Source organism: Pterocles gutturalis, unplaced genomic scaffold, assembly GCF_000699245.1.
Source record: "Pterocles gutturalis isolate BGI_N339 unplaced genomic scaffold, ASM69924v1 scaffold4978, whole genome shotgun sequence".
Classification (NCBI taxonomy): domain Eukaryota; kingdom Metazoa; phylum Chordata; class Aves; order Pterocliformes; family Pteroclidae; genus Pterocles; species Pterocles gutturalis.
This window is the reverse complement of record NW_010125430.1, coordinates 118809-138483: the sequence shown is the minus strand read 5'-3', so window position 1 is coordinate 138483 and position 19675 is coordinate 118809. Positions and strand designations below refer to the sequence as shown.

General features: G+C 42.3%; 1 protein-coding gene across 1 annotated transcript in view; it reads left to right on the top strand.

Moving 5' to 3' along the window:
- The window catches only part of LOC104465497 (mineralocorticoid receptor-like), a gene marked incomplete at its 5' end in the record, with an annotated part of 85197 nt that overhangs the window by 53494 nt on the left and 12028 nt on the right, over positions 1 to 19675 (top strand). Inside the window, 2 exons of the mRNA XM_010078562.1 lie at positions 15151 to 15281; positions 19235 to 19392. Of these exons, the coding sequence (XP_010076864.1) occupies positions 15151 to 15281; positions 19235 to 19392 (289 nt within the window). The remainder of the gene's footprint in view (positions 1 to 15150; positions 15282 to 19234; positions 19393 to 19675) is intronic.

Sequence of the window (19675 nt, the reverse complement as noted above, 5' to 3'; positions counted from 1 at the left end):
ATGTGAATGTGTTCTCAAATGAGGACCATCCTGCTGGCTTGAAATATGACTGATACATGACCAAGATTTATAGAAAAAAACATTTTTTGGTATCTACTGGAGCTTGGAAAAATATCTAACTTCTAGGAATTGTGAATGTTTAAATTGCCAGGTTTTTTCAGAGCAGTCGTATAATGATGCTTTTGTTAACAATATACAGCTGTTCAATATGTTTTCTTGACAGCCTTAATTACCCTTCTTTGCAATCATGAAAGAAGCCAAAATGTTTTTTCAGTAATGAAACATAACTTCTTTTATGATGCATTCAGACAAAAAGAAGGATCAACCAAGGAGCCATTCCTTCTGAGTATGTGTGTTCCTTCATATTTTAGGTTTGTGTTTTTAGTGCTTTGCTTTTGATGAGTGTAGTTTAATTTCTGTTCCATTTGTCTAGTGTTTATTCCAAGACAGTAAAGTCAAAGTTTAAGTGAATACAAAGGCAGTCAAACTGTGGTCACGTCCTGTGCTCATCACAGAAGGTTTGTGGTTTTTTTTTCTTAGAGGTAAAAATGAGACATAATCAAAGGTTTTTCTTGGAGAAGATGGTTTGTTGCTATCCATCTTAATAGTCTTCCTTTAATTTAGGAATTCCTAAATAATTAATGCATATGAGATCTGGTCCCAAAGCAGTGTGCAATATCAAAGGAGGATCGTTTGGTTTGCGTTTTTTTTTTTTGTGAGGAACTGCTGATTCACTACATGTGGTTGAAAATGTACTGTCAGCCATTTTCCTTGTTAAAAGCACCTCCACTGTGACTTGGACATTAGAGAATCAGCGCAGAAAAAGTATCTGTAACTAAAGCTAAGTGAAAATGTGAACTTTGAAGAGTTTAGTTCTCCTGGGGAAACGTAGACTTAAAATTTCAAACGCAGAAGCTGCTTTCTCTCATCTGAAGGAAGTCAGTTGAGGAGTCAAAATTTATTGGACAGGGAAATCAATCCTGCTTGCAGATAAAACTGCGTGTGCATTGCTGGCATTCTTGACGCTGCAGCTAGAAGCAGCTTCCAGAAGTCAGGATCAATTGCATGTTTTATGGTGCAAGCCCTGAATATAGGTGGCTGCAGAATTACACTGAGCTTAAGCTTAGGATCCAGTCAGGAAGAGGACCATGGTGTCGTGGAATGCAAATAAAGACATCCAAAAACAGTTGCGGATGTAACATAGTGATCTGGTCTTCTACATATTTAACAATGTACTTTTGGCAGAGCTACCAAAGCTATTGGAGTGCAGGTGTTTCAAAAGAGAAGAAAAATAAATTGCCAGAAGCTGTGTTGAGATGTGGGACCGGGGTTTTGAAGTATCTGATCAAGGCAAGAAATATCCTTGGAGGTAATGGGTAGGAGTTCAGTGCTTGCTCCAGAGCCTTAATGGGCACATCACTGGAACGAGAGGGTTTTTCTCACTTTGTTCATGTTTCATACGATGGGAACCATGGGAGACATTTGTTGGAAGTTGCTCACAATTCCACCCAGGGCAGAAGTTCTGAGACTGCATTTAGGGTCTGAGTTTTGGACTCCTCGGCACCAGAAAATCATTGAGAAACTGTGGAGAGCCCTGTGGAGGTTGGCCAGCGTGGTTGGGGGCTGGCTGGGACAGTGAGGGAGCTGGGCTCCTGCAGCCAGCAGAAGACCATATGGGGCACAATAGGGATTTAATGGCAGCCCTCAGCTTCTTGACGAGTTGTGGTAGAAAAGGTGGAGTCAGACTTTTCTTGGAGGGGCCCAGTGGAAGGATGAGAGGCCACGACTGCAAGTCTAGGACAACAAACTGTCTCCTGGGCAGCAGGAGAAGATATTTCCTAATGAGATGGTGAAATAGCAGAGCAAGCCCTCAGCTTCTTGACGAGTTGTGGTAGAAAAGGTGGAGTCAGACTTTTCTTGGAGGGGCCCAGTGGAAGGATGAAAGGCCACGATTGCAAGTCTAGGACAACAAGCTGTCTCCTGGGCAGCAGGAGAGCAGAGCAGGTGCTCCGAGAGACCCTGAAGGCTCGTCTTTGAAGATGTCCAAGCTTCGACTGGGTAAAGCCCTGAGCAGCCTGCTCCAACTTTGACATTAGCCTTGCTGTGAGCAGGGCACTGGGCATGAGGCCTCCAGAGCTCCTTCCCAAGCTATATTATCTTGCAATGCCAAGTTCAGGAGCTGCAGCTCTTTTCCCAGTTTTGACACAAGGTCAGAGGTGAATTACTGACGATATACGAGTCAGCCAGTACAGCTCTGTGTAGAAAGCATTCAGAAAAGCACAAACATACACATTCCCGTTTGTGAAAATACACTGGTTTGAAGCTTTGCTCTGGAATTGCTGACGCCTGGTCTTACCTTTGAGTACCGCAAACCTGTAAATGTGATGTGTGATTACAAACACAGGCCTTCGTTTCTGTGCCACGAGGTTTATCAGACCTCCCTACGGTTGACTTGGTAGTGTTTTGCTGCCCGTGGCATTTTAGGACCTGTATTAGTTGGTGCAGAATGACAGGGAGATACTTTAAAATGACTTTTCCTTCTGTGGCTTGAGAGAGTCATGTTCCTGTTATCACCTGGCCAAGATTTCCTTGGTATTTCTTCGTGCCGTGCCTGGAGAGATCACTTCATGTCTCTTGCCAGCAGCATGCACTTGATGCCTCAGAGGATTCAACATTTTCTTCAATGAACAGTTAAAAAACAGTGAAAGCAGAGGTTGGCTTCAGCAGAATTATGTGGCTTTGTTTTATGTTAAATGAATTTTCCGTTTACTCTTAACTGCTGTGAATAAAAGGAAGTCGTAAGGTTTCTGGAAGTCCATGATGTATGATCTTGTTTTCTTTCTTATTCAGAAGGCCTGTAAACAAGACGGATAACAAATGAGGATCTCTGTTGTTAATAGCTGTTAAATATACCTTTGATTGTATAAATACAGTGCAAAATGCCTCCCTGCTAGTACAGGGTTTGATTTCCTGTTAGGAAATATTTGTCCGCCTTCATTTGGTCATGTTACGTATCTAATTAAGTGCACTGTTTGCCTTTGTGGATCATGCATATATTCCGGTGGTTTCATTGGGCTTAAGTAAATGTGAAGACCTGAATTGAGGGATAAGAAAATGGCCACTCAGCCTGTTACCAAAATGCCTAAAACCAGCCTGAAACGAGGTATAAAATAGACCAGCTTATTTTGTGTTGTGTATGGGTAAATTACAGAATGTGTTTCATTTTAATCTGTTTCTTTTGTAGCGTAGTAGTTTTATTAAAACTAATATTCTATATATATAGCTTTAGTTTTAATCCACAGAAAATCTTTAAAAGACTGTCATATATGGGACACTACATCATTCTCTCACAGGTAAACACTTAAAGGATGACTGTTGCATATATGATGACACTCAAGAGATGTTGTGATAATGTTTTTAAGGCTACAAGTTCAATCCAAGAAGTTAAAAAATTCCAAAATTAAGGTGGCCTGGGAAATCATAGTTTGAGCCCTTTGGGTATGTCCTTTAAAGACTTCATGCATAACCAAGCCTTGAAGTTATGTTATCCCATAATATTTTTCCCGTGCAACTCCTTCCTTTTTGTGTTGATCAGGCTGGATGAGTTGGATTATGGAGGGAGAGGCTGTTGGATTTTTGCTTCATTTGTTGCAGGCGAGGAAGCCTTACCTTGGATGGATCTAAGGATTTGGGAGAACAGAGATCTTAATGGGGAAGATTTTCTTAAGACACGGCAAAAGACTATCCGTGTTTCAGGACCTAAGCTCTGAGACATTTCATGTTCCTACTGCAAAGTAACAAAAATTCCACAGAAAACTAATGGCTGTTGTTTATTTACCTCAAGGGAAGGAGAAGATTTCTCTTAAGACTTAACCAAAGACTTCAGCTGAAATTTTCTAATCTAATCCAACCTGAGGCGGGCATATGCATGGACAGTTTAAGTCCAGAGCATTAAATTGGTAACATTATTCACAAATGAAAGCAGGAAACTCAGTGGTGCTGCTTAAAATGGGCAAGAACAAAGGGAGGGATGTAGTAAAACACAATGTTTTTTAACACTGGCTGATTTTCAGGGTTTCTGTCTGAAGCTATGCAAAGTGAACCATTTGCTGCAGGGACCAGCCTAAAACATGATTTTTGAGATGTAGCCCTGGAAGGTAGGGAAGGTATTTTCAGATTCCCTTGGTCTCTCCTCTACCAGATGAATTAATGACTGAACTAATAACTAAAACGACTTTCTCTGGCTGCATCCTTCCATTTTTGAATAGAGGCGTCGTGACAGTTTAGGTCTTAGAAGAAATCTGATGATGTGAACCTAATCTACAGCATCGATATTTCAACAGGATTTTGCAAAGGCACCAAATGACTACTGTGCTGTATGTTTTCTTGCTCCTTTGATATTTATTTTTTTTAAATTTTCTGGGATTGTCATCTGCAGCATCAAGAGTAAATCATAGGTGGGTAAGTGTGCAGGTTCTGAATTTCCTGGCTGTTGTACTTTTTTCTGACTGTTACCAGATTTTATAGAGAGATTTTTACCCTAGTCAAGGACTTTGAGGGTTTGCCTGATGAAAACAGTACCAGGCGTAGCACGAGGTGCTGAGAATTAATAAAGTGAACTTGAAAAACCAAGTCTAAAAACTAGGCACAGTTTTCACAAGCATTTGGATCAGCGATGTCTTTTTTCCATCTCTGAAATTATTGTATTACATCATATGCAGCTCCGTCCTGACAATAAAAATGTTTCAGTAGAGGCTGCAGTTTATTGAATATTATGTACAAAACATTAAGAGCAGCTTTTGACTGGTGTGGAGAAGCTTAAAGTGTATGGATTTCAAACTATGAAGCGGCTGTCCTTTTATTATTGACATTTTGGGCAATTGTGACACTACTGGCTACTTTACAAGTTTCTGGTGCAGCATGGAAGGCGTTTTCATGATAAAATTATCTACTCCAGATATTTTTTAACAACCAAATGATACTACGCATTTAATGTAGTTTAACAAACTAACAAAGGTTACTGCAAATTAATATAAACCCTTCCTTTAAAGTGCAAGGTTTAACTTTCAGTAAAATAAAAACATAGAATTGGAAGGATCTTTAACATAGTATTGGAAGGATCTTTTATGCATTGCCTTTGGTAGTTCCCCCAAGTGTGAAGTTTCAAAATGTAAAAGCAGAGAGAGGTTGATATTAGCAATAGAGGAAAAAATCTCATTCTGATGAGAAGGTTAACGCGGAGCAAATGAGGGATAGAGAAGCAGAAAACCAGGTTCAGAAGGTGGGGAATTCTGTGGAGTGTCTGTGCTCATGTTGCCATGGGATGTGAACGGGCAGAGGGTTTCATAACCTTGAGGAAATTCATAAAATTGAATTAAGAATGAAGATACAGCTTGGCTGAGTAGCTAAGATTTTCTTTAAAATCTGCATTTATTAATTAAGTGTATTTTATTAGTAAGTAGCGTGTTAATTGTCTTGTCATCCATCCCTAATATCCTCTGGGAATGCACTGGTGGAAGCTGGGACCGTTAGGATCTGGTGTTGCATAAGGCAGTGCAAGCGTGCAGCTGCCTCTGTGCCCGTCTGCTGCTGAAGCCTGGCTTGGCTTCCTGCGATTCTGATTTCTATAGTAACAGCAGGAAGAGAAACGTCATAAAATGAGCTGAATAGTTAAGAACAGCAGATTTTTTTTTTTTTAACCTTATATACCTCCAGTGGGGAGGATGATTACTTAGATCATCTGTGCATGGTGATAAAGCCAATAAGTAACTTCTTCTACTGGTTAAAAGATTACTTTTCCCCCATTTATGTTTTGCAGGGTGATGGCTGTTAACCCTTATGGTGCTGATTTGGGTTTCTTTTGCAATCTGTTAATCCTGTGGTGTCTAAATTGATGCACATTTTTATAATCTCTTTCATCTGGCAGTCTCCAAATCCCTCATTTTTAATTAGTATTGCTGCAGTGATTGTTGATAAGAGTTGTCAATGTTCATTCTTTGACAATAAATTGTGTGTGTGTTTGCTGATCTTGTTAAAAGGTCAGTGAGCACTCCTTGGTATTTCTCCCTGCATGATTTTTTTTCTTGCATACATTATTTTGAAGAGGAGTACTGCATTCATACAGTCCGAACTCAGTGCAGTAAGCGGCTGTCTTTATCAGTAAAATTCTTACATACGTTGTTACTATGATTTACTTTTGTATAAATTTCAGCTCAGATTCCATCCAGAGAAGTATCTGAAAAGATTTTGTTGTGTACCCACCTCAAAATAGTGCAGAAACAGAAGGAAATTTTGACGACCTACTGTGCGTAATAGATGTAATATGTTTCAGCCAGTTTTTTCAAGTCTGATTTTGCTTTTTCTTTGTAAGTAGGTCAAGAGTTGGGCAAAGCAATAGATTCAACTTCTTTGCAGAACTTTCTAAAGGCTCTGCCTTTTAGTGCCTTTGTCTAAACGCTTTGTACATTTCTGGGATGTTTTAGTTAAAGCTGTGAAACTGTAAAGGAAAACAGGAGATCAGGTAGTTTTGAGGAGACCCATAAGAATGAGAAAGCTGTCAGAAGAAAGGTCCACCTAGCACAGTTTCTCATGCTTCAAACTGGCCAGTTGCAAAGAAGGTATAAGATCAGGACAAGGGTAAAACGACACTTCTTCATTCGCCCGTTCCAGCAGTCAGTGATTTAGGTACTTGCTGAACAGGAGGTTGCATTTGGACAATTGTGCTTAATAACCCTTCTGTATCCTTCTCCTGTGAGTTTGGTTAATGCCTTCTGGAATATATTTATAATCTTGACATCTAAAATGTTCTGTGGCAGTCGCTTCTGCAATTTAATTATGCATATTTGTTTGTTGGAGATGTTTCTAAAGCAGGTAGCTGATAATTTAATGGAGTGCCACTTCATTCTGGTGTTTGTACTGATAGTGGATATATTCCTTTCCGTCCTGTGAATGCCATTTATCACTTGGAGGTCTCTGGCAAGTCCCATCATTTTTTCTGTGAGCTGAAGAATCAGCTAGTCAATTTAATCTCCCCTTGTATATCAGGTGTTTGCTACCCCTGGCCATCCTCATCTCCTCCCTCGGTGCTTTTGCTAGCCCGTTGTGTGAAGTTTGGAGGAGACCAGACTGGCACGCTGTATTCAGAACGCGGTGGATTTATGCATTACCAAAATTACAACTTCTGTCTTTTCCTCCACTCTTCTTCTCTCACCCTTTGCTTTTTTTGACCATTAGTAAATGCTGAGCAAACATCTTCGAAAGGCAGAAGCCCAAAAAAACTGCTCCAGATTACACTTAGGTCTCTTTATTGTGTGACATTTGTTAATTTAGGGCCAATTACTTTGTGTGCATGGTGGAAGGTGATTATACTGTCTGCATTGTCTTGCAGTTAGTGATTTTCACCTTCCATTTTGTCAGCCAACCACACAGTTTTGCAAGATTTTTCAGCAGTTTTTCACAGGCAGCTCTTGATTTTGTCATCTGGAGCCATCAGCAAGCTCTGTGACCTCCCTAGGTCTGATTTTTTTTCAGACGATGTACGAGTACAGTTTCCAGCCCAGGCCCCTATGCAGAGCTCTGCGAGTCTTCCCTGGTAACCCCCATTACTTGTGAGAGGTCTCCGTTTATTACTACCCATGGTCTCCTATTTTTAAGCTGCTAATAATCCATGAAGAGCCCTCCTCCTTATCCCTAAGCTGTCTTTAAGACCTTCCAGGAGATCTTTTTAATAGCTTTACAATCCAACTTTGCCGTGATTGCATCCCCATGTATCTCCTGATGCACAGCGCCGTTGCGGGAGGTCCTAGACCAGTAATTACCCGCGCTGGCATGCCGACAGACGCTATTGCAGCCCGTACCCAAGATGCATGCCCCAGTTTCCTTTGTGTGAAACCAGGGCAGAGCAGAGGAGGAGGGAGAGGGTTGGTATTTGCTTAGGTCTCACCCCATATGGCTGTGGGATGCAGCTAGACTTGGCATGTGCAAAGCATTGGCATCGTGCAGACGTTGCCTCTGTCAACCAGAGCATCCTTGTGCTGTCATCGGAGTGCTCGTACAAATTGGTGGGACGTGACCTCTCTTTGCAAAAGCTGTGTTGACTTTCTTCTGTTATTTGTCTCTTAATGCTCCTCTTTCAATCCTTTTGCTAGATATAGAAATGAGCCTTACTAGACTCTGGTCTCTTGGGTGCTCGTTCCTTGCTCCCAGTCCCATTTTAAGAAATCAGTCACGTTTGTCACCTTCCGTGCCTTTTATAAAGGGCAATTCGAGCAATAAGCTGCACAGCACACTTAGTAGTTCAGCAATACCGCATTTAAGGTTACTTCACTGCTCATGGATGGATGCTGTCTGGTCTTGGTGATTTATTACTATTCATTTTACTATTTTTTTTTTTTCTTTCTAAACCCTCTTCTACTCACACTTCAATCTGAAACTGGTTCTCACACTCATGTGCTGAAAAGGGAGACTGGTGCAGAGCCTTCCTGGACTCCTTTGCAGAGAGCACTGCTGCAAAGATTTTAGTTAATTTTTCTGCTGTGGCCTGATCTTTCTCAAACAATTCTTTTCCATCTTGATCATCTGCTGGCCCAGTGGATGCTCTGGCAGGTTTACAGTCTGTGATGTGTTTAAAAGGGTATAACTGCTAGTTTTTATGACTTTAGCATGAAGACTTGTCCAATAATTCTACATTTAACTTGGCGTAGTTGTGATCTCCTAGTATTGTCTCAGCGTGACTTTGGGACATCCACAGGCATTTTTGGGAGAGTGGCTTTTCACTTCCCTCGAGGTCCTTGGCAGGAAGGTCCAGGACAGAGAAGAGGTTTGTTCCTTTCCAGTGTCTGTTTGAACATGATGCAGCTTCAGTCTTCCTGCAAGTCGATGAACTGGTTGGTGGCTTCTTCACATACCTTTCACATGCATAGTGCTTCCTTTCACTACTTCCCCAATAGAGTTAAACGTTAATCTTCCAGATTAAAAGAAAAATTAGGAAATAGTTTCTCTAAACTGGTGTGGGAGGAGGGCATGCCTCAGTTGACTTCCAGAAAACGCCAGGCTTTGCATGACAGCGTGAGCAAAGTCTTGATTTCTGAGGCACGTTGGCACAAGAGGAGACTTGCTGCGTGTGGAATATAGCAGGAATTGCAGGTGACAATGAGCCCTGGCATAATGGGGGCATAAAAAAATACCTAATGGGCACCTTTTCTGGCTGGTGATACCTTTCCTTGATGAACTTTAAAAGAGTATTTAGTGTCGTGTGCATGATCATCACTTATTATTGAATGTGGTATTGAAAAAGCATTTTGGTAAAGGCGTAATTATCTGTTTTCTCGTTTAAGCTGTGATTTGTCTCTTTTGGAATGCAAATGCAAACCAAAAGAGAGTATTTGGTATCAGCATTCTGCTAACTGCATAATTAACTGTTAATTCCAGCAGATACTTGGGGTTTTTTTTGCTGTTGATGTGCTTGGGATTTTAGGGTTACATAACTGGGTGCTTATTAAGTTGGATTTTAGCTCAAGTTTTCTGTTCTTGATTGGTAGCTGAAACTCTCCCTTGGCAATCATCGTGCACGAGCTGTTGCCAGCTCCTTTGTTGATAGACGTATAACAGGAGAACACTTGGCTGAAACTTTAAAGCAGCTCTACATTTCTTAGTATCAGTTACCTGGGATTGTATTCTCTAGGATCACCAGTGTGACTTCTTGGGAGAAGACTAATTTTCAGAATTGACTCCTTTAAGTTCAGCGTAAAAATTGCCAAGTTTTATGCCCAGGTGGCTACGGCCCACAAAATACCAGCAATGTCTGTAGATCTGTTTTAGTGTGAAACGACCTTCTGGCCCATCAGTGTTCAGCATTGGTGATCCTTGGTCTAATCCCTGTTTTGTCCTGGTTTCGACAACTTCTTCTGCCAAGGTCACTGCTGTAGTGCCAGTGCTCCCAGCTCCCTAGTCTGCACCATCCCAGTCACTGGGAGAGAAGCCTGTGGGGTTCAATGGTTTACTGTGGTGACGGTGGGTTTACATGTTCTTGTGACAGCATTGGTGGAGGGACATCATTACTGACATACTTCTCTTTCAGCAACTTTTAGAGCAGGAGATCTGTCCTTTTTTTTACATACCATCCTTCCTTGCAGGGAGCAGCTTTCTCTTGTTGCATGTCAGATTCCTTCAAGAACACAGCAGCAGGAGGCATCTCCGACACCCTCAAGCCAGTTCCCTGCTGCTGCAGGAGGATCTTGCCATAAAACTTCCTTATTTTCAAAATAGAAGGTAGTGCCAAGGTGGTAGCATGCTGAAAATCCAGACTGTCACTGGGGGCTGAGGCAGTGGCACTTCCTTTTTGTTTTGTTTCATTGTGGGTTTGTTTTGTTTTGTTGGTTTTTTGGGGTTTTTTTTCTCCTGGGCCTGTTACAAGGACAGTATTTTCCAGCAGCACAACAGAGCAGGCAGCCAGGGGCTGTGATGTTGTAACCTGGCTGAGATCCACCATCGCCTGTGTAGGCAGCAGAGTGGTCGTCTGAGACTGTCGCTGTTACGCTACCTCGAGGCTAACACTTTCCTGGCTAAACCACCTCATTCCCAGCCCACGTTTATCCGTGGCAGTTCAACCAACTGCAGGGTAATAGTTGAATTCTTCATCCCTTAGTGCTTAGGGAGAGCATCTGCTGCCTTATGAGTAGGAGGAGGAGGTCACTGGTGGTGCCAGAGATGGGGTATTTATTTCTGCTGGCTCACTGACAAGTTAAAGGAAAAACAGGCACGACCCAAATTTCTCTCCAGTAGAAACTGATGACAAAACTGCCATTAATTTCAACAGGATTGGGTGCCTGCATTTGCCATTGATGCCAGGTAACAGGTATTTTTCTTTCCCAAAAGGAGATGGCTCTAAAGCTTCAAGAGCTGAAGGCAGAGTGTTGAAGGGAGTATGTTTTTGTCTCTTTCTGCTGTGGCTTGCAGAGTGAGCAGAGATTGGAAATTGCTGAATAAGAAATAAGTGCTGAATGAAGAGTCATGATTGAATTTTGCCTGAATTCTGCATGTATTTTGGCTTGGATTTTTTTGATCAGTGCAATAACTTAATGATGCTGCTCCAGCACTTGCTGACTTTGTTTGCATTTATAATGGCTTCGAGATGGGAAGCAGGTGGCTGGGTCCGGTCCGTTGAGCAGAACGATGCACGGTGTTTTTCCCAAGGCTGCCGCACACGAAGCAGCGCAGCGATTGCCCCTTTGCAGGTTCTGTTTTGTCCTAGGTCACGTTCTGTTCCCACTGTTCCTCATGATGGACCTGTTGACGTAGAATACTCCCCCAAGAAAGAGTAAATTGCTATTACAATAATATGTTTGGTGGTTTTTTTTTTTTCTTTCCCCAAGAACCTCAAAACTTTTTCCAGCCAAGTGAACCCCTCCTGAAGCAGGTAAGATAATTCAGGGCAAGGGCTTTTCTCATGAGATGGTTTGAGCAGCTGAACAAGGGACTCTGTGATACCATGGCCCTGGTCTTTCCCCCCCCTTTACCCGCAACTTGCCTGCCTTGCCCTGAAGGTGTCTGGTGCTGTTTCACTCCTCTTCTGCCAAGTTCAAACTGACCCCTTCTGACATGGTGGAAAGCATACCTCGGTTTTGGAGGCTTCCAAACAGGTTTTGACTTTCAGGCCTTTGGCAGGTTTTCTTGTGTTGGTTGCATTTGTTTTATTTTTGTTACAGTATAATGTGCTTTCTGAAGTTTTCCTGAAATAATTTTAAATGATGGACAGGCTTCACGTGGATTCAGAATTTAGTCTAGTAAAGGAAAGGCTCTTGATTATAAAATTTGAAATAGTTTTTCTAGGGGGAAAAATGTAAAATCAGGAAATACAAGTAGACTTTTGCTACAAGTGTTGCTCGGTCTTTTCCTGAGTCTTTTCTGAGCTGTGGAGGCCAAAGGACTAAGTCAGCTGCAGGTTTGTTCCTCTGAGGAGCTGCGAAAGGGGATGCCTTTGCCCAGCTTTTCTTGGGATTCTCAGCAAGCCACTTGAGTACTGATGAATCTTCAGAACACCCACCACAGCTTTCCCTTTCTTCCCTTCCCTGTCTCATTTGGGAAGATGCCTTGCGCTGTGGGTGTGAATAGCATCCATGAGAAAGTCAATAAAACACGGTATCAGGTTTGGGTTGGGCTGAGTTTCGCCTGCGAGTGAATATTCCCTGATGCACAGATTGCTCTTTTTGGTTATGGGCGGTTGAGTTGCGGTTTCCGTCTGCAACATGGAGATTTGCGATACTAGACTTCATAAACTATGAGTTACTTATAACAAGTTGCCTCTGTACAGCGTGCCTGTGGTTTCACAATTTTCGATGTGGCTGTTTGGGTTCTGTGAAGGTCACGTGAAGGTTATTAATGAGACATACGATGGGTTTGGTATTTAGGGTGGCTTGTCTTAAAGAGTTTCCTTAAAGCATCCCTCTTCCCCCTGGTGGGACTGCTCAAATCCTCCATCTCCCTTGTAGGTGGTGGCCCATCCCGTGGTGACCTGGGGCATCGGTCCCGTTTCAGCCAGGGGCTGGAGCCCTTTGCCCTGTTGCTTGCCCCTGCAAGGGCTGCGGGAGAGGTCAGGCAGGATGTGAGCCGGGCATTAAAATAAGCCTGTAAGGAGGCACTCGGGAATTTAAGATGGATTAACTTAAGGTGTAAAATTTAAAGCATGTTATTATGAAGGAGGATTAAGCTAAACTGAGCTAATGACACTGCTTTTGAATGCATATCCACATGGCAGATTCAGAGCTTTCCCTCCACGCCTTTTATTACTTAAATGTACTTACCTTCTTAAATGTACCCCAAAGACACGTGTCCTTATATTCCAGATCTTCACATTCCCCCTTTTCCATCTCAAGAAGTTTATATGCTGTGTCAGAGATAGAACTGGTTTGGGTTGGTTGGATTTTGTCTTTTTTTTTTTTTTTTTTTTTCCTCTTCTCTTCTTCTTCTCTGGAAATAAACAAAAAAGTGGGGAGGAAGGCAACACAGAAGTTTGTTTTCATTTTTCCCCGTGGTGATAAAGGCATTTGATGACTTGATGGCGTTTACTGTAAGACGAGGCATTTGGTAAGGAGGAAATACCTTTGTTGTGTTGACATACCCTAAATTTCTGTATGCCCCATCTCTTTAATATATGAGCCATTTCTGTCACTTTATATTTTTGTTACTCTCGTGGTATTGGGATATCTGTGATGTCAGCATGTGAATTTTCCCCCAGTGCTGTACTCTCTTATCTTACACTCTGCGGGTTAAAAATCAAATGCAAAGCTGAATACTGTAAGCTCCCACAAAATGCTTATCTTCCGTTACACAAGGTCACAAATTAACTAACGTGAATTTGCAGTTAGTAATAATTTGTAAATAAGTAATTAATCAACTGAACTGATTTTCAGGAGGGCAACTGATTTGAAATTAAGGTTTGCTGTATGTTAAATAAACTACTTAGTAACTAGTTCTGTGTATAATTTTATCTCACTACAAACAATGCCATCAGGTTTTCTTTGAGGGTAACCTAGAGATCAATATTTATAAGTAGAAAAAAGACTAAGTATTTAAAAGACAGGCAAAACAAACAAAACCCTGAATTTTACTAAAATTCTTCTATTTAGGCAATAGTATAAGAGCAAAACAAATAATGAAGAAAAACATAAATAAAAATGTCACAAAAAGTGCAATGTCATGTTAAAAAAAAAAAGGTTTTGAGTCAGGATCCTTTTAGGTTAGCTGTCACAGAGGGTGTTTGCCCAGGCTGTTCAGTGAAAGCATAAGAAACCTGAGACAAAACCTCAAAAGGTTTGGTTTGGTTTGCTGTGTGGGTTGTGAGACGTCAGTTAGGAGCCACCATTATCTGTGTCCCAGCCCTGGATTTGGTAATTTTGGGAAGATGCATGATAAAAATAAATAAACATGGCATTACTACTACTATTAAATTAAAAAAAAAAAAAAAAGAAACTGGCAGTTCTTAGTCTCAAGAAGAGGGTGGAGCGGGGGAAAAGTGCAGAGCTCATATAACAATGGGGAGTCCGCTTTATTAGTATTAAAGAGGAAAATAAAATCTGCTCTGGCAGTAGTGAAATAAAACGCCAGGAAGATTACGTCAGTCTTTGTTTGCACACAGTATGATTCTTCTCTTTCACCAGCCAATTTGTGTATTTGAAAAGGCAGTTGCTTGGTTAAAATAATTAGCTGAACTTCATCCAGTTCCCCAGTTATATGAAAAAAATGTTTGAAGAAATATAGACAATTGTTGTTGAACAATTAAAAAAAATAGTGGTCACTGAACAATTAGAGCACCTTGTCTAAATACCTGCGTGTATATTGTAGTTACAAAATGAGACGGGCATTTCTCAGTGACCCTTTGCTGGTGCTTTTGGGGTTTGGGATAGCGGCTTTGGAAATACAGCAAAATCCTAATTCTGCCTGGAACCTGTGCAGGATAGGCTGACCTGGGGTTGCCCAGGAGAAGAGAGAAAGGGTTTGAAGCTGAATGTATCGAAGTATATTTAGAGAGGAGAAAAAAGAGTAAATTGGATACCAATCATATGTCTTTATTATTTTACAATGTAACAGGCAAAAAATCTGTATTATTGAACAAGATAATCTTAGTATATACTCCTTTATTCCAGACTATCTTAGGTTATTATTTTGGGAAAAAATATACACTTTTTTTTTTTTCAATGTTTCAATGAGACCATTGCAACAATTTGACTAATAATTCCCCGTAGGAGGTCCAGTGTAGTATATTACCAAGAACATCAGTGACTGGGAAATTGTTTCTCCTTGTTGTTCCTGCGCGTTCATTCTTGGAGCTAGACCTGTTGCATTTTCAGGAGAAGCAGTAATCAGAGGTTTTGAAGTGGAGGTTACCTGGGAAGGATGCACGAGTGCTGCTGGCTGAGGCCATGGTCATCCCCATCATTTTTAACTTCAGACTCCTTGGTGAACATAAAGGCAGTAACATGAAGTCATGCGTTTTATTTTATTTTACTTTTGTTAAACCACTTCCTCATTTTCCATTACTGACATCTGTGATCAGCTCTTGGTTTCCAGGTCGCACCTCGCTTTCCTCACGCATGGGCTGCCCCGTGCACGTTGCGATCTCCCACGTTTATCCTCTGGATTTTGTCTTTGCAGGGAACGGATGCGCCAGTCTGCTATGTTTGAACTGTGCCAGGGCATGCACCAGATCAGCCTGCAGTTTGTTCGCTTGCAGCTTAGCTTCGAGGAGTACACCATCATGAAAGTTTTGCTGCTCTTAAGCACAGGTAAGTTAGATTTATGGCTGCATGAGAATATTTGAAAGGGTCCAGTTCACAAAGAAGTGCAGAGATTTTTAACTAATGGGACAAAAGAGCCAAACTGTTTCCAGCAGGGCTGCAGGAAAAGCCTGGGTTTATGTCTGAGGGTTTATCTGCAGCTCCCTCTCTCTCTCCGTTAGCGTAGTTGGAATGTATCATGTACGCTGGAAGGACAGGAGTAGGTGGGCGAGGGGCTTTGGCCCCCCTCTCTGTACAGGAACCCCTCGAGTCAGCCAGTCATGCCACAAAAGTACAAGACTGGGGAGAAATTCCCACTCGGCACTTAAAGCCACAGGTTTGGGTCACTTAATGTCACCTTCCAGATCAAAAGATGTGCCTTGCCCGTATGCAGAATGGGTGCTTCCCCAATGCCCAGTGAGTTGAGAACCTCACGCCCTTGTACAGGGCTCCGAAAGTGTAATAAATGGTGGTGCATGCATTATTTTTCTCTTGAGTGTCATGCTTTGAGTCTTCTTAAGATACAAAAATTACATCTTGGTGTTTGTTACAGCACTGTGTAGTAATCAGCAGATCCCTTGACCTTATCTTACTGAAAACATTGAAAAACTCCTGTCCCACTACAGTTGTGTAGATACACAGGCACTTTCTATGTTACTTTTCCATCAGTCTTGAAGAAAAAACAAATTACCTATAACCAAACTTTTTTCTGTATAATCACGCTCCTTTTTGTGGGACGCACTCAGTGACATCATCACGAGATAACACATCAGTTCGTGATGTCACTCCGGTGAACTCACCGGGCAAGAATTCCCCCGGCAGAAGGAGGCTGGGCGTGGGGGCATCGCACCGAGAGAGGAGGAGCAGGGAGATCAAAGGGGCTGCTGCGGTTATTCTGCCTTTCAGCTGCAAGCTGGCAGCAGCAGGACGCGCGGCCGAGGCTGCCGGGGGAATCTCTTGCTGCATAGAGTCCCCAGCGTGGCGTGGGCACGTTGGCTGCAGGCAGTTAGGTGCCTGCGAAGGGATTTGTAGCATCCAGCAGAGCCAGTGGCCACCCCTGCAGGCGAGGCGGTGGGACGGGCACTCTCAGTCTGCCTTTGGTTCAGAGCTCGCCCGTCCCACCCCGCCGGTAGCTCTGTGGTTAATCTGCGTGCCTTTGAAGGAGGACGTGAAGCTGCCGTTCCCATCCCAGCTGGAGGGGATTGGGAGCTGCTAACAGAAACCTCCCGGGGCTGGAAGTTTTTTGGGCTCGACTGTCTCCCTCCCTCCCCTTGAAGCTGTGCCAGCTCCCCTGGAGCTGGGCAGGGACGGTAGGGGAGAGCCAGCACTGTCTGGGGGAGCACTTTGTGTCCTGGCCTGTGGGCTCTGACCCCCAGCTCACCGAGGGGGTTAGGGGATGGTCTGCTGGTGAAACTGGGACCATGGGGACCTGATGTGCTCCAGGGTAGCCCTGTGGGGGTAAAACGGGCTTTTTCTGAAGGTTGTCACTCCCAGGCTTTCCAAAAGCAACTAGCCGTGCTTAATGGGGATGTGCTCAGGGGGCTCTAGCTCCCAAAATGTTCTTGAGAGTGTCTCTGGATTGGAGATCTGGCTCTGCTACTTTCTAATCAGCCCTAAAAGGGGAGAAGCTTTAGAAAAAGAGCCTAAAGGCATTCTGAAAACATAACAAAATTTATTTCAGCTAAGTATTTATTATTCTGTCCTCATTCATCTGTTGGGTGAGATCAGCCTGGCCAATGAACTTCAGCTAGCCTTTGAAACACACACTGCGGTCACTAGGAAACCTACTGAAAATAGTTAGTTTTGGTAGAATCAGGATATTTACGTTAGAGAGAAAGAGGGGAGAGTGAAACGGAAATGAAGACGGTGATAAAACATAGGAAGTGTCACGTGAAGGGCAGCTAACCTGGTTTCGAATGATTGCACCTTGATCCAACCTTATGACAGAAAGCACCAGGTTTGTTTTCATTTAAAATGTTGTATTGAATCGTGTGATGAGCAGCCTACAAGTTATTTTGAAACTTTCATGATGACCACATCAAGGAAGTTTCACTCCATTTACATGTGGAAGAAACCACACATTACAACTCAATTGTTTTCTTGCTTTCCACAGACCATAGATTTTGGGAGCTTGCCAGAAGCATTGCTGCATTTAATAACTAAAATCAGAAACACTGGGCAAAGCTCCAGAATTTCATGTTTTGCTTGAGTTCTCTTTATTTGTGGTCTTTCTTTCTTTCTTTCTTAACAATCTGGCTGGGGTGACAGTATAATAATTTTCAGACAGACCAGCACAATCCATAGTAGTAGACAAAGAAAGGGTGGCTCTAACAGTCTCTGAGCAGCCTGTAGGAATACAGGCCTGCAAATATTAAAGGAATTGTAAAGCCCATGCATTTTTTGGAAGGGCAACAGTAGGCTCTGGTGGCTTCACTCATCTTGATTGCTGTCTCTGTATTTGTTCAGCTTGAACTGAATCTGTGCATCTGTTCCAGACAGTTTCTTTTGTCAGCTGACTGACTGAGAAGTTTGGCACCTGGAATTTAAAAATTAAATATTCTGTTTCTATAAGAGAAATATTGAATATTTACTGAGTGGTGGGCAGGTTGTTACCTCCTAGGCTTTTTCTAAAGATTCCTCCTTCCAGCACTTGGTGATTGCACATCCCTGCTGCTCCTGTGGTGGTGGAGCTGCTCCTTGTTGCCCATTCCTAAATTGCTCTGGTAGATCCTGGTGCTGCTGCTTAAAAGTTGCTACTCTGGAGCCATTTGCGCAGTTGTTACGTGCTTATGATGTGATTGCAGGGGGATAGAAGGCAGTCCATGGGATTTCAGAGAGAAGGGAACGGATGAACAAGACTATTTCTGTCAAGAGGTGAAGTCAGAGTAAGCTAAATTGGAAGATCACTTTTTTTCCTTTCTTTTTTTAATAAGTAACTTCCCATTTAGCTTACTCTGACATAGCTTTCACTCCTGTACAGTGTAGTACTTTATTTTCTTTCTGTGGACTAGCATTAAGAGATGCAAAGTAGAAAAATATTTGATGGTTAAGTGGTATTCATCCAACCCAGGTCTTAAAACACCAGAACATTTTCTGTAATGGGAATAATCTCTCTGGGATTTTCCTAGAGACCTGGTCCCACAAGCCATTCCTGTTTGGGGCAGAACCTGCAGGAGTAGAAGGGTATCCGCACTCCCTAAGGAAGCAGTGTATTTGCTTTCGGAATTAGCCCTGCTGAAATCAGCCCCAGTAAAATGTATCAAAAAAACTACTTTGAGCCCATTTGTGAAATGGTCCCTTTGGCAGATGGGAACTTTGACAGGGCACGAGAAGTGCTTGGATTTCAGACTGCAACTGTGTGTCTTGGTTAAACGCTGCGTCAGGATGCCTGTTTGGAAAAGAATCTTCTGTTTCATGCAGAATAATAGCTGTTTGTTCTAGGTGTCACACAGATGCTTACTAACATTCGAAGACATTTTACATGTTACTTGATGGCATATAAATGTGTCACTTGTTTTAGCGCTTTTGCACAAAACAACAGTAATTCAGTGCCTTACCCTGCTCTGCCAAGTGGGGGGAATCATACATGAATGTTAAATCACGTCTTCAACTTCTGAAGAAACATGCTTGATCCACTTGATCCATCTGCCTTTATTTTTTTTTTTTTTTGTGGTTGGCTTGTATGGCAAACAGTTTGAGCATGAGGAGAGCATGTGTTGCATTGCTGAGACGTTACCTTGCCCTCTGCCACAGCTTCTGCAGTCGCAGATCTGGAGGGGATGTTCGAATCACTTGAAAATCTGTACAGTGGTGTTGATTCCATACCAATGTCTGTAAAATTATGGACTTTGCTTAACGGTTTAATTCTTTCATCCATTAGCTAGTGTAATTTTTTAAGTATGCACATAAAAAGAATAAGTAATACAGTTAATATTAATACAAGGCTGTCTTTCCAATGGCAGTTCCCAAGGATGGTCTCAAAAGCCAAGCTGCATTTGAAGAAATGAGGGCAAATTACATTAAAGAACTAAAGAAGATGGTAACTAAATGTCCAAGTAACTCCGGGCAAAGCTGGCAGAGATTCTACCAACTGACTAAACTTCTCGACTCCATGCATGATGTAAGTAGAACTCCTCAGGGGGTGCAGACAAGTTAAGCAAAAATCTCTCCATTAAGGTAAACCAGTAGTCTTTAATCGTGTTAACTCACAGGGATGGAAAAAAAATGAAATTCTTTTTAAAGGAACATCTGAGAGAAGTTGTTAGCAGATGAATTTAAGGACAGCTGCCAAGGAAAATAAGAAAATGTAAGTCATTAAGGGCTGGGTGCTGCTGCCTTCTCCTGTGTTCAATGGTCGCGTGCTCCTCCAGTGATTCCCTTAAGGTCAGTGGAGCTCTTGGTGG